This window comes from Eubalaena glacialis, chromosome 6, assembly GCF_028564815.1.
Source record: "Eubalaena glacialis isolate mEubGla1 chromosome 6, mEubGla1.1.hap2.+ XY, whole genome shotgun sequence".
NCBI lineage: Eukaryota > Metazoa > Chordata > Mammalia > Artiodactyla > Balaenidae > Eubalaena > Eubalaena glacialis.
In genome coordinates, this window is record NC_083721.1 from 111,472,483 (window position 1) to 111,486,778 (window position 14,296).

Consider the following 14,296-nt stretch of genomic DNA (forward strand, 5'->3'; position numbering starts at 1 on the left):
ATTATTTCTATTCTCACTGACAGGAAATTTTCAACTGAAGTTGTTTTCTGGTAATCAGCTTCTACAAGCAAGGCATTATATTAGGTACCAAGAGATTGCCCTGCAAGAGTTTACAATATATGAGAATAACAAAAACAATGTTCATAATGTAACTGTTACAAATCAGGAATCAACTGTGATGGTGGGTCAGAGAAAGGATGGATTAAATTTGACTTGGGAGTGAAAAGGTAAAAATCAAAGAAGGATTTAAGGAAGAAGAAAATTAGAGATTAAATAGAACTGAACACTAAAGGGTAGGAAAACTCCTCAAAGTAGAGATAATATAAGAAACTGGAAGAAAGAGCATGCTCAAAGAAACAAAGCTAGCAACTCAGAGACATAGATGGAGAACAAAAGGCATGTAACACAGAATGGCTTGCGTGTATGTTGTGTGTGTACAAGGAGAGGAGGCTGAGGCCAAATAATACAAGGCCAGAAAAGTTAAACATTTGGACTTTACTGCTATTATCCAACTTCAGATTCAGAGAGATTTATAGAATTTTATGCCCAGATAATAAAATCAGGCTGCTAATATACCCCCACAACTAGAGCCTAATAGAATGAAAAACTAAACAGAGAAAAGAAACTGATCTTCCTAAAATGCTGTTTTTATCCTAGCACTCTTCTTCTCAAAAACCTTCAATAACTTCTGAATACCTGCTTCTATCAAGTCCCTCCATACCATGGTCCCCATCCGATTCAACCATATTTTCTAGCATTATCCAAAACGTACAACCCTCTCCAGATAGGCCATGCTCTGTATTATTTGCCCTTGAGCACAGCCAGAAAATGCAGGTGGAGTGACATCACGTCTGCTCAGGCTCCTATAACAAAATACCATAGACAGGGCAGCTTAAACAACAGAAACATATTTCTCACAGAGGTTGTAAAGTCAAAGATCAATATGCCAGCTGACTGGTTCCTGATAAGAGCTCTCTTCCTGGTTTGTAGATGGCCACTTTTTCACTGTGTCCTCACATGGCCTTTCCTCTGACTGCATGCTCAAAGAGAGAGAAAGATCTCTCCCTATCTTCTTATAAGGCCACTAGCCTTATTGGATTAGGACCTCACCCTTTTGATCTTATTTAACTTTAATTACCTCCATAAAGACACTATCTCCAAATACAGTTTCACTGGGGGTTGGGACTTCAACATATGAATTTAGGAGGGACACAAACATTCACTCCATAACACACTGGGTTATTTCTGAAGCTAGACCTTAAGAGATTTTGCAACTTCTGTTCTTCTTGAAATACTTCCTCTATCATGTGAAAAAGCCCAGCCATTCCTACTGGAGGATGAGAAGTCACAGGGAAACTAAGGGACCCCCAGCCAACAGCCAATAGCCAGCACCAAATGCCAGATACTGTATGACACCACACTGGACCATCCAGTTTCAGTCAAGCTATCAGATAACTAGAACCACATAAGTGACCCCAGATGAGACTAGCAGAAGAACTGCTAGCTAAGCTCAGTCAAAACTGTACATCATGAAAAAAGAAATGATTATTGCTTTAAGTCACTAAATTTGGGGACAGTGTGATACAAAGCAATAAACATCTGATATGGCATACCTTCTTGTTCTGCTTTTTGACCTAGATCTCTGGGCTCTATAGGATTTCCCTCGACCCCTTGAACGACTTCGACTTCGTTTTCTTCTAGAGCCATAAGAAGAGCTACTGCTTGATCGATGCCTTCGTCTGAAATAAAATATAATCAAATATTACTTGCCTCCCAAATATTATCAGATACTAATATGGTATGAGAACTATACCAGTTTGTATCTTCTCGTCTACAAAGGACAGACAAAGGATGAAGACCCATGCACTGGGCCTGGGGGAAAACAAAACAAAACCCTTTGGGGGTTGAGACTCATAAATATATAACCACAAAAAGAAAAGTGTTTTACCCAGAAAAATTAAAAGCACAGAAACATACGAACTCTAAAGAATGTTACTCTCACTACTACATAAGTAAAATTATGAAAATCACCTTCTATCATAAGAATGTGAGCGAGGCTGAAGATCTCTGGACCAAGATCTTGACTTTGACCTTGACTTCCTTCCACCTTTCTTTCGGCTATATGTTCTACTATCTGAAGAACTACTTGAAGAAGACCGTCTACGGTGTTTCTTTTTTCTCTTGCTTCTGCTTTCTTCTTCAGTATCAGATGACCGGCGTCCCATTTCTGCAGGTTTAAATTCAAAGAAAATTATTTCTAACATAATGGCACAATGGATGAAATTCAATACAGTAATTTTTTTAACTACGTAAAAATTTAAAATGTCTTATTTAAAGTAAAATTTTAAATGTACAAGTCTTCTTAAGACAAGAGAAACAGCTCTAGTACAGTCTTCTAGCTCTATCAGTTAACTGTTTTTACAATTTATGAACAATGTAAACTTGTCCCAAATTTTTTCAAATGTCTCCCAAAAAGAGTCAGCCCTGAGGACAGTTCATTATAACAATTTCCTTATAATTTAAGTTGCATTTATTAATTATATGGTATTTGGTTTAGGGATCAACTAACTATATTCTCATATTTCCCTAAAGATAACAGATATTTTACTATCTTTTAGAGTTACATTTTTCTAACTGAAAATTCTAAAATATTTAATGGATAAGACCTCATTGGAGGACTTCCCTGGTGCCACAGTGGTTAAGACTCCACGCTACCAATTCAGGGGGCCCAGGTTCAATCCCTGGTCCAGGAACTAGATCCCACATGCATGCTGCAACTAAGAATTAGCATGCCACAACTAAGGAGCCAGCGAGCCACAACTAAGGAGCCCGTGAGCCGCAACTAAGGAGTTTGCCTGCCACAACTAAGGAGCCTGCCTCCCACAACTAAGACCGGCGCAACCAAATAAATAAATATATTAAGAAAAAAAAAAAAGACCTCATTAACCATCAACAATGTACAAATTGGGACTTCCCTGGTGGTGCAGTGGTTAAGAATCCACCTGCCAATGCAGGGAACACGGGTTTGAGCCCGGTCCGGAAAGATCCCTCATGCCACAGAGCAACTAAGCCCGTGTGCCACAACTACTGAGCCTGCGCTCTAGAGCCCGCGAGCCACAACTACTGAGCCTGTGAGCCACATCTACTGAAACCCGTGCGCCTAGAGCCCATGCTCCACAACGAGAAGCCACCGCAATGAGAAGCCTACACACCGCAACAAAGAGTAGCCCTCACTTGCTGCAACGAGAGAAAGCCCGCGCACAGCAACGAAGACCCAACGCAGCCAAAGATAAGTAAATAAAAGTTAAATAAATTTTTTTAAAAACCAAACTGAATCAATACACCATCACCACGTCACTTGTGAAATTTGAGGGAGGAAATGTTAAATAATGTACCAAAGTTGATGAAGCATTGTTAACTAAAGTACCAAAAATGAAGTGAAGTCAACTCTTCACACTACTAATATCTATATAAAGTGGTGATATAATCCTTCCAGAAAACAATTAAGCAATTTAAATAAAGAGTCATAAAAATGTTGCTGCTTTTCTGACAAAGCAATCCTATTTCTAGGAATATATCTGGAAAGTTTTTCTTAAAAGATATATTCATGAAAATATTCATTATAGCATTATTTAAAACTGCATGTACAGCGACTATAATTTAAGAAACTATGTATAAATAAGTAAGAGCAAAAATGAAGACAACTGATAATATTTAAGTGAGGAAACTGGGTAAATTTTCTCTTTTTTAATTATATTCTATATGGCTATGGTATATTTGTACATTTAGTACACAAAAGGAAAAAATTACAGAAATAGAATATAAGGTTTTTATATTTAGGCATTAACTTAGCTGATAAGAAGCTTACTTGTCTTACTTTTAAGTTACATTCTCATACGCAATTTTATTTTTTTACTAAAATAAGTATTAGCTATCTTTCAATGTCACATAAAAGCAAGATCCATCTTATGTAATAGTTAGGATAAATAGTTAATGGATCAGATAAACAAAAATCTCACACTTTCCTTTAATATTTACTCAAGTTAAATATCATTACTCTAAAGAAAGCAATACATTAAATTACAACTTTGCTTTCAGAACCAGGTGAGCCATCCCTTCCCTGACTCTAATGCAATACAAGTTGAAAAATCACTATTATAACTCAATTCAAGACTTAAAGCTATTTACCTGGAGCCAGAATTAGACTTTAAATACAGTTCTGAACCTCAAAGTTGTTCACATTTCTAACATTTCACAGTTCAACAAAACAATGGGAAAACTTGGTTTTGAAATGTTCAGTAAATCACTAGCATATCTAAGCCAGTTTCCTCACTGAAAACAAAACTGCACTGCATATAAGATCACCATGATCCTTTCCAGCTTTCAAAATACTATGATTAGGAAATCCTACATATACATATAGTATATATGTACATATATATATATATTTAAATGTGTGTATATAATATCCATTTACATATTTATATCCATATACCCATTATATATCATATGTAACCACATATCTCTGTGTGTGTGTATTTTCATTAAGAAATTTGTACATAATTGAGTAATAGTGATCATCTAACTTCTTATTTCCTGTCTTTCTTCCTTTCTTGTTTTCACCTTTAAACAGTTAAGAATTTTCTTTACCTACAAATAACCATATAAATTAAGATGAGTTTTTATTTATTATCTGGTTTAACAAATACTAAAATTAGAGTAAAAGATAAAAAAGCATAAATGCACAAGGATAAAGAGACCAGAGGAGAAAACAACAGGAACAGTAGACAAGATACATCAACAAATTTTTAGCAAATGAAAAACAGATGCAGGATTTAGAGCTAAGAAAGCTGAACATCAAGCAACTGCAGAGAATTCCAACAGGAGAAAAGCCAATTCACATAGCAAAAATCAGAAAGGATCAGGAATTCGAGACACCAGATACCATAGCAGGCACAATGAGGCACAGAACTAAAAAACAAGGGAATTGGTTGAAAGCCTGTAAAAGAAGTAATCTCCCAGGTCCCCTCTGCCATCCAACCCAGATAAGTGACTACTATTCCCCAATCCCAGCAGGAGAGGTGGTTTATTTTGGAAAAATGATGAAACAGTGAAGCACCAGGTCCAGGGGCACAGTAAAAGAGGGCAGAGAGATGCTCAACTAAAAGTTAAAGGGATTAAGTGAAAGTCTACAATCTAACAGTAAATACTGTAGCCCTGTGTGTGCTTGGATCCAAGAATTCAGATAAAGGATTCTTTTCTCCAAAAACTAAACAGTACCTGGAAGAAGATATATAAGTATTATAAAAGTATTATAACCAAGCCCAAACCTTGAACACAGTAAACTTTTTCTTTTTTTTTTTTTTTGGCTGCGCCATGCAGCTTGTGGGATCTTAGTTCCCTGACCAGGGATTGAACCCAGGCACCTGGCAGCGAGAGCAAGAAGTCCTAACCACTGGACCACCAGGGAATTCCCCACAGTAAACTTTTTTTCTACAAACTTTTTTGCTAAATTTTTAGTAATTATACAACAAAAGAAAATCAATCATGTGATGAAAGACTTCATCATAAGAGACAGAAGCCAAACAGAAAAAAAAAAAAAAAAGCAACTCATAGTAAACCCGGAACATACCAGAAAATTTTTAAAAAATCAGTTAATATCCTCAGAAATATATGAGAAGATGATCCAGCAAACAAGAATAGGAGGAACATCCATAGAGCAGGAGAGAAAGCTTAAAATTTAAACAAATGATAATTTCTAAGAAATTCAATAGGCTTAGAAGATACTATCAAAGCACTCATGAAAAGTAAAAAAATAAAAAGATAAAAAACAGAAGGTAAAAGAGGATCAATCCAGGAAGTCCAATATCCAATTGATATGCATTCCAGAAAGAAACAGAGCATAGAAAAGAGATAAAGAAAAATATCCAAAGAATAATTTTTAAAATTTCCAGAATTGAAAGACATGAATTGCCCTAAATCCCTGGGACAATGAATTTAAAGACTTATACCAGACATACCTCATAAAACTTCAGAAACGAGGAATACAAAGAAGATCCTAGAAACTTCTAAAGATAAAAAATGGGTATTTATCTCTTGTAAAAATAAAATACAGTGTGTGTGTGTGGAAAAAAAAAAAAGTACAAAAAAAAATGGGGAATCACAATAAAAGGCACAGGGCTTCTCAGCAGCAACATAGCAAACCATGGTGACTTGCCTTCAAAATTCTAAGTGAAAATTATTTTCTAACTACAATCTATATTCAGCCCCATCATAGACCTAATACGAGATCAAAATAAAGACATTTTCTGATATGCAAAGGCTCAAAACTACACCTCACACTCACCCTTTTTTAGGAAGGTACTGAAGGATGTGCTCTACCAAAAGGATGTGCTCTACCAAAAGTGCTCTACCAAAAGGATATGCAAAGGCTCAAAACTACACCTCACACTCACCCTTTTTTAGGAAGGTACTGAAGGATGTGCTCTACCAAAAGGAGAGAGTGAACAAAGATGACCCAGATTCAGAAAACAAGTGGTCTAACACTTGAGACAGGTTAAAAAGTTCCAGGATGACAGCAGGCCCAGGTACAAGGGATACATCAATGAACAAGAGAGAAAAATCCTTGCCCTCAAGGAGCTTACATTCCAGTTTAACAGCAGTTCTCAAAGTGGTTCTCTAGACCCTGGGGGTCCCTAAGACCTCAGAGGATCCAACAAGTCGAAACTATTTTTATTATAATACTAAAACATGATTTACCTTTTTCACTGTGTTGACTTTTGCGCTGATAATGTAGAAGCAATGGTAGGCAAAATTGCTGGTGATTTAACGGCAATCAAGGCAATGGGGCCAAATGGTACTAGCAGTCATTGCATTCTTCACTGCAACACACAGTTTATTAAAAAAAAAAAAAAAAAAAAGCATTTTCACTTAGGAATGTCCTTGATAAAGCAGTAAAAGTCATTAATTTTATTAAATTTCAACCCTTGAGAACACATCTTAATATTCTGTGTGATGAATTAGGAAATACACATAACTGCTGCTGCATACTGAAGAACGATGGTTATCTTGAGAAAAGTATTTGTGCAGCTGCATTACAAGTTGAACTAGCTGCTTTTATCATGAAACACTATTTATTTTAAAGAACTGACTATGATTATTCAGACTTGGGTATTTGACAGACATTTTCTCAAAAATGAATTAAGGGAGTCTTTCACTTCAAAGAAAGTGTCAATTTGTTGCCAATGATAAAATTTGAGCTCTCAAGCAAAAATCAAAATGTTGGATAACTTGTATTTGTCACCATGAGATTGACAGCTTCTCAGCACTTAAAGATTCCTCTGATGAGATCAATGGTGATATTAACATATGGGAATTTTTAAAATATTATATAATGAAGGGTGTCAATATCTGGAAGATATGCATAACTCAGTGAACCAGTATTTTCCAACAGACCAATGCATGATGTCACAGAATCATATATGAGTAAAAAATCCATTCACAGTGCAAGACAGACCAATAGATTTTAATGTAAGCATGAAAAGGTCATTGATATAGTTTCAAATAACACATTGCAACCAACCTTTAAGAAACTACTTGTCAAGTTCTGGAGTAGTATTAAAGAAGTAATTATCTGAAAAGGCTATTAAAATACTACTTTTTCCAACACCATATCTGTGTGAATCCAGATTTTCTTCATATACTTCATTCAAAAAACTCATCACAATAGACTGAATACAGAAGCAGATATAAGAATACAACTGTCTTCTATTAAGCCAGATAGTAGAGATTTGCAAAAATGAAAAATAATGCCACTTTTCTCACTAAGTTTGTTTTGTTTTGGAAAATACATCTATTTTTCATATCAAATATGTTATTTATGTTACCAAGTAATGGATTTATTATTGTTATTTTTAAGTGGATTAATAAATATTTTGAATTTTTCTGGCTTAATTACTAGTAAGGCAATATTTCTAGATATAGCCCATGTAGATAAAAGTTTGTAGGGTCCTCGGGACTTCCCTGGTGGTCCAGTGGATAAGACTCCACACTCCCAATGCAGGGGGCCCAGGTTGGATCCCTGGTCAGGGAACTAGATCTCGCTCGCACGCATGCCGCAACTAAAGATCCCGTATGCCACAACTAAGACCTGGTGCAGCCAAAGTAAATAAATAAATAAATAAATAAAAAAATTTTTTTTTAAAGTTCGTAGGGTTCTCAATAACTTTTAAGACTCTAAAGTGATCCTAAAACTAAAAACTGTGAGACCCACTACTCTAAGGTACCCACAGTCATTTCCATTCTCCATTTTTGTCCAGCTTATTAAGTCCCTATAGAAGGCATAAAGAAGTGGGAAAAAAAGAAAAGGACATACATCTAATTATGTACCCTGTTGGTGACCAAAAAATAGATTGAGAGATGGGTGTAAATTTTTTCTATGTTTTAATATCAAATAACATAATTCATCCATATTAGAAGAATGGTTACACTTAACTCAGAAAAGTTAATGGAAGATATAAAATCCTTCCTTACAGCAACCGGGTGAAAAATAGTTTAAAAATCACTGTCATAAATCTATAAATATTTGTTCAAGTAACACATTTATATTTCAAAAAATCATGCTGAAGTATAATTAATCTCAATAAGAGAAAGCAAAAAGCCACTGCATTTCTTTATTATAGTTAACTTCAAATATTTATTCAGAAAAGAAAGTGAACACTAAGAACAAATCAGAGGTAGATCCAAAAACTGTCTTCTCTATCCATGACAGTACTGAATTCCCTAGATTCATACTTACCTCTGGATTTCCATAATGTCACTAGCATATAATTGAATATATTTGCTCATTCAAGTCATGGTGGTCAATTTATATCACACACTCCTAGTAAGGAAGAACTGTTTATACTTAACTCCATTGGTAAGGTATAACACATGGAAAGACCCATTAATAGCTCTTTCCGATAAGAGAAATGATGAATTGAGCACAGATATTTAGAAATTCCAGAACTTAACAATTTTTCAATCTATCTGTAAGCAGAAAAGACAACACAAGGTCACAACTCCTAAGGCTCTCAGTCTTCTGTTCTCACTCTAGCCTTTATTACTTCCTGGTTGTAGTCTCATGGTTTCAAACCATATCCAACTACTCCCACTACAGAACTGAAGCCATGACATAATGACTACAGTAGGACATCAATTTACAAAAACATCTTACTGTAAAGTTTAGGTGACTGATTGAAGATGTAGAGCCAAAATGTGTTCATTCAAAAGAGAGCTTAAAAGCATACACAAGTAGTTCCTTTGTCTGGTAATCAATAAAGGTAGAATAAGCAGTTACCTTTTTCAGAAAGCAGGCAGTTAAGAGAGAACAAAGATTCCTAAAGGACATGACAGTTTATAATTATTTCACCACTAACTCATTCACAGTATATCAAACTATAATCTTTTTGATCTTGGACACATGACCAAAGGGGAGGGGGGAGGAACAGTCATTTCAATGGGAAATCCACCTCAAAGAGGTAGAGAAAAGTAAAAACGGGGTTAACACCGTTTAGCATAGGAAGAAATCCACAAACAAGCATAGAACCACCCAAGGCAATAAAAGAACTAAGGTAAAATTCTAGCTTAATGAGCAAAATAAAGCAAAACTCAAAAGAGATACAGAATTATCAAAACACTCCTCCCAGCACAACTAAAAATATGCAGACTAGCATCTTTTTTAAAAAACATTATCAGTCATAGGAATTTCCTCCCACGGGTGTGAAAATGAAGGCAGAAAATATACCTATACATCTAATACAACAATCTTATTACACAAGTATTCCAACTCATAACACAACTCTGCTGAGACTAGTCAAGTTGGCAAGGCCAATTAACAGGTGCCAGCTGCCTTTACCTTTTTCAGTTTCAAACATTTTTAGCCCTCTTATTGAAGAGCATACAGTAATAAAGTGCTACCACTTAGCAGGAAATCTCCTGTGTCTGCAAATAAAGTGAATATTTATAGACTCTAGGGCTAAATGGGCTCTCAAAGGATACCCAGTTTCCTCACAAGGTTGTAAACCTGAAAACTCTGCGTATCTCCTTCACTTAGAGCTTTTATGGTTAAGTCCAAAGATGACAACTTGGAATACTTTTTTGTGACAACACGAGACATTTTAATTTATTTAACTACCTAGTGCCTAGTTAGTTGAAACACAAATAAGTTACCGCTAATTCTGAAAATGCAAAAAAGAAAAAAAAAATTGGCCTCCACTGTGCATTTAAAGATATACAACCTCTGAAAGAGAAATTAAGGATGACCTAAAATCAAGAGCAGGCAACATGTATAACAGTGCATTATAACCTCTCACCAAAGGAAACAGTGTAAGGGTAGCCATATGCTCTTGGGCTATGACCACAAGGCCACAAGTCCTGAAGTCAAGAAAACAGATGAGCGTTTAAGGCGAGTATATTTATTTGTTAAGGAAGGAAAGTGTATTTCACCCAGCACTCTCTCTCCTCTCGGCGAGCGAGAGGGAGGGTGGAGTGGGGGTGGGGGAGGGGCGGGGGAGGGGAGGGTGGAGTGGGGGTGGGGGAGGGGCGGGGGAGGGGAGGGTGGAGTGGGGGTGGGGGAGGGGCGGGGGAGGGGAGGGTGGAGTGGGGGTGGGGGAGGGGCGGGGGAGGGGAGGGTGGAGTGGGGGTGGGGGAGGGGAGGGTGGAGTGGGGGTGGGGGAGGGGCGGGGGAGGGGAGGGTGGAGTGGGGGTGGGGGAGGGGCGGGGGAGGGGAGGGCGGAGTTGGAAGGGGAGGCGGATTTAAAGTAGAGACAACGGAGTGGGTGGGACAGAGTACGCCAGGTTGCAGCCTTCCTCACGCTCCACCCTACCTATGGCTTGAGACGAAGCACCGGTCACACCTTACAAGACGAACCCAGAAACCCAAAAGCAGCTATCAAGGATCAGGGACTGGCGGTGTGGGTAGGGGTGCGAGAGGTGTTGAGGAGCGGAGGCGGAGAACAGGTGGCTAACTCTCCCTCACCACCTCGAGACTCAGGGCCTAGCCTGAGGCCTGCGACCGCGTACCACCCTATAGCTGCCACCCCCCTAAGGCCCCAGCTTGGTCCTCAAAGGTCAGACTCCTCCAGGTGCGGGGCGCCTGCGCACTGCGCCGCTCGGCACGCCGCCGGGCCAGCACCCCCACCCCCACCACCTCCCACCACCCCCCGCAGCTGCCGCTGCTGCTGCCTCCCGTACACAGACTGCGCCAGGCCCGCGCCGCCTCACGCCGGAGTAGGGCCTCGGAACCCCTCGGCTGCGGGCGCCGCCTCTCAGGCCCCGGACGCGGGCATCACCTGGATTCCGGCCTTCGGGCTTACACCTCCCGTAGACTTACAAGCGCCGCAGATCTGGAAACGTTTCTTCAAATCTGGGCGCCGCTGGCGTCCACCGAACTTACTTCAGTTTAAGCTCACCGCCTTCCTGGTTTCACCGCCAGGCAGCGTCAGCCGAGCTTTCGAGTGCATCGATGGAGGCTGCCAGGCGTTAGGAGTGCCGAGGGAGTAGATTGTCACGCCGCCAATTTTTTGTTTGGTGTTGGTTTTGCGTGCTTGATTATTTGAGTTTCTTGTTACCAAAAAGCAATAAAGGTGGGGACTGAAGAGTATTATTGCCTTAGTAATCGTCGTTATTGTCACAGATAATCAGTAAACCAATCTGCATTATAGGAAGTTACACCCACACGTAGCAAAATCGATTATCTCACGCTGGGAGAGGAGGAAACTGGCCCAACAATAATAAATCATGGGAGTGTGTCTGTATAGCGTCAGAGTTGTGTGTGATTAAATTGTAATGATTTATTTGCAAAAATGCATTGAAAGTCGGCGTTTCTTCTGCCCTGAAGGTGAAGGCACAGGTTGGGCGCAAATTTTTTTCTCACATTAAAGTAACTGGTTGGTTGAGGAATGGGAGAAAACTGCCCGAGGCAGGGAAAGGAGGTGTCTTCTGGAAAATAAATTAAATGTGTAGGGGGTTTTGTTGTTATTATTTAAACCAATACAAATGAAAGCAATTCAGCATTTTCTGTAACTCATACGACTTTATCTGTCCTTGCATGAACATCATTTTTTCCTTGTTTACTATAAGTAAGCATCGATAAGGAGGTAAATTGTTGGCCTTGGTTTGGATCGACTGTGAGAACCAACTCGTTCACAACTGCTGTATACCCAAGCTACAGTTTTCCACAGACATTTGAGATGGAGAAAATCATCTCCACAATTTTATTTCTCATAAGTGACTATACCTTAACTAACCTGTTTTGAAGAACCATTTTAAAGCTTAACTACAGCACTATATGTTTATTTTAAATAATTCAAGAGCCGGTTGGGGGGGCGGTGGAAATGAACCTTTGGGGTCCTGAATTTTATTGGAAACTGTATATCTGTCTGCAGGCTGTCAACTGAACTTTACTCTCAATGTTTTTTTGTGTTTGTTTGTTTGTTTGTTTTTACCAGAAATGCATTTTGAATGTCTTGTCCTCGGAAAATATTTGCTATTTAAAGAAACATCATTAGAACTTGGTGAGCATTTATTAGTATATGATTTCAAAACCTGGGTTTGGTGGGTTTTTTTTAAACTAAACTTCCCTTAGGCCAGTAGGAATCCGTGGTTAGACACCACAGATCTCTCATAGCTCCATCTCATAGGAACGCCACTATTTGTAATATACTAAGAGCAACACACCAGAAAAATCTATGGGAAAATCTATTTCGTGTGAATTATACAACTATTGTATCCAAGCCTTTCCTAATTAACTTTAAAGTGTTCATCTTTCCCTCAAGCTTAGTAGATGGATTTTGAGTTCAGACTTAAAAATCATGTGCTTGAAAGGGCAAAAAAAGTAGCTGGTGAGCCTCCTGATCCCTTACCAGACTTTTAATAGTGGCTGTTTTTGGAGCTGTTTGTGAATACACATTTAACACCTCAGTTTGAGAGCTATTTGAGCACCACATCCATTTAGCTGACCCCATTATTTGTCATTCTGCTAAATAACCTTAAAAACGGATTTTCATAAAGGATTAAAGTCTTATGGTTATTCCCCTCTAATAATATCAGGAGTAAAGTGGTCACAAATAGTAACCCAAGACTAACTGTAAAATCATGTTTCTAAATTCATATAACTTTGGAAAGTGAGTACTTGAGTCTCTTTTGTAGTGTAATAAAAAGCAAACACTCGTGTAATTTACTGATACTTAAAAGCTATTGCTACTGGAAACTTAAAGATCTTAATTGTTTTTCCTAAAAGTAAGCAATAAATGAAATGTTTTAAGAAGAAAAAAAAACTTTATTCAAGAGAAAAAAGGCAAAGTAACAATTCTAAAGAGTGTGATTTCCATCTTCATTAAGTTCACTGTGAATATTTTAATCTGAGTAGTGTGGTATGACATAAAGTTACATATAGCTTCTATTTACATACATTCTACAAACATTAATGTATTAAGTTGTAATTGTGTTCTCTTTTAACACATGTTTCGGTTGCTTTGATGGAACTTCTCAAATTATCTGTTAACTTTGTGTTAATGCCTTAACCAATGGGTGGAAGATATAGGAATCAAAGTTCTATAATTGCTTTTATTTTTATAAAGAGTATAAGATCCAAGAAAACGAACAAGTTACCTTTAACATTAGAAAGACTGCATTAATATTCAGACTACTCAAAAATGTCCCCAAAGCCACACTTGAAGACGTATATTTGTTTACACACTCAGGTAAATATAACTTTCCATATGTAAATATTCTTTTTTTCATATGTAAATATTCTTATGTGAGGGGTGTATATATATATGGCCACAATTCTCATAGCAAGCTTTGTCCTGCACAATACGGACAAATGACTCAGGAATATAGATGTGTCCTTCCATATAACAGTTTCGATGTAAATAGTCCAGGAATATATTTTAAATCGTAGCTTTGGGGGGGGGGGTGCTTTTCTCCCGGCGAGCTTTTTTTTTTTTTTAATAATCCATGGTACATAAATTAGATGGGCCACAAACTTAACATCGATTTTTTTTTTCAAACTCAAAGAGGGATAATCATTTTCTTTTCAAAATTAGGAAATCAATTAGAATATTTCCCGGGATGCTAAAGAGTTTCTGTAGTTCATTGTGGGAGGGGTCCGGGTGCAAAGAGTAAGGGAGAAGGGTGAGGGTCCTGAGACCTCAAAGAGGGAACGAAGTCAAACTGTCCTTGACCAAGCGCTAAGGAAACACTTTAAAATGGAATCTGTCAGGGAACAGCTGCTCGGGAAATGTGTTAAACAAAC

The 14,296-nt window shown here is 37.9% G+C and overlaps 1 protein-coding gene across 6 annotated transcripts in view; it reads right to left on the minus strand.

Moving 5' to 3' along the window:
• Positions 1-11,463, minus strand: part of RSRC1 (arginine and serine rich coiled-coil 1) — a 432,307-nt gene extending 420,844 nt beyond the window's left edge. For 2 of the 6 annotated variants that reach the window (XM_061193508.1, XM_061193503.1), the window contains exons 1-4: positions 11,372-11,463; positions 6,760-6,881; positions 2,032-2,227; positions 1,614-1,739 (exon numbers count right to left, since the gene is read on the minus strand). In XM_061193508.1, coding sequence (XP_061049491.1) covers positions 1,614-1,739; positions 2,032-2,225 — 320 coding nt within the window. In that variant the 5' untranslated portion in view covers positions 2,226-2,227; positions 6,760-6,881; positions 11,372-11,463. Of the gene's footprint in view, positions 1-1,613; positions 1,740-2,031; positions 2,228-6,759; positions 6,882-11,330 lie in introns of all 6 variants that reach the window. The other 4 variants (XM_061193504.1, XM_061193506.1, XM_061193505.1 and 1 more) reach the window with 4 other exon arrangements.
• Positions 11,464-14,296: the final 2,833 nt, after the last annotated feature.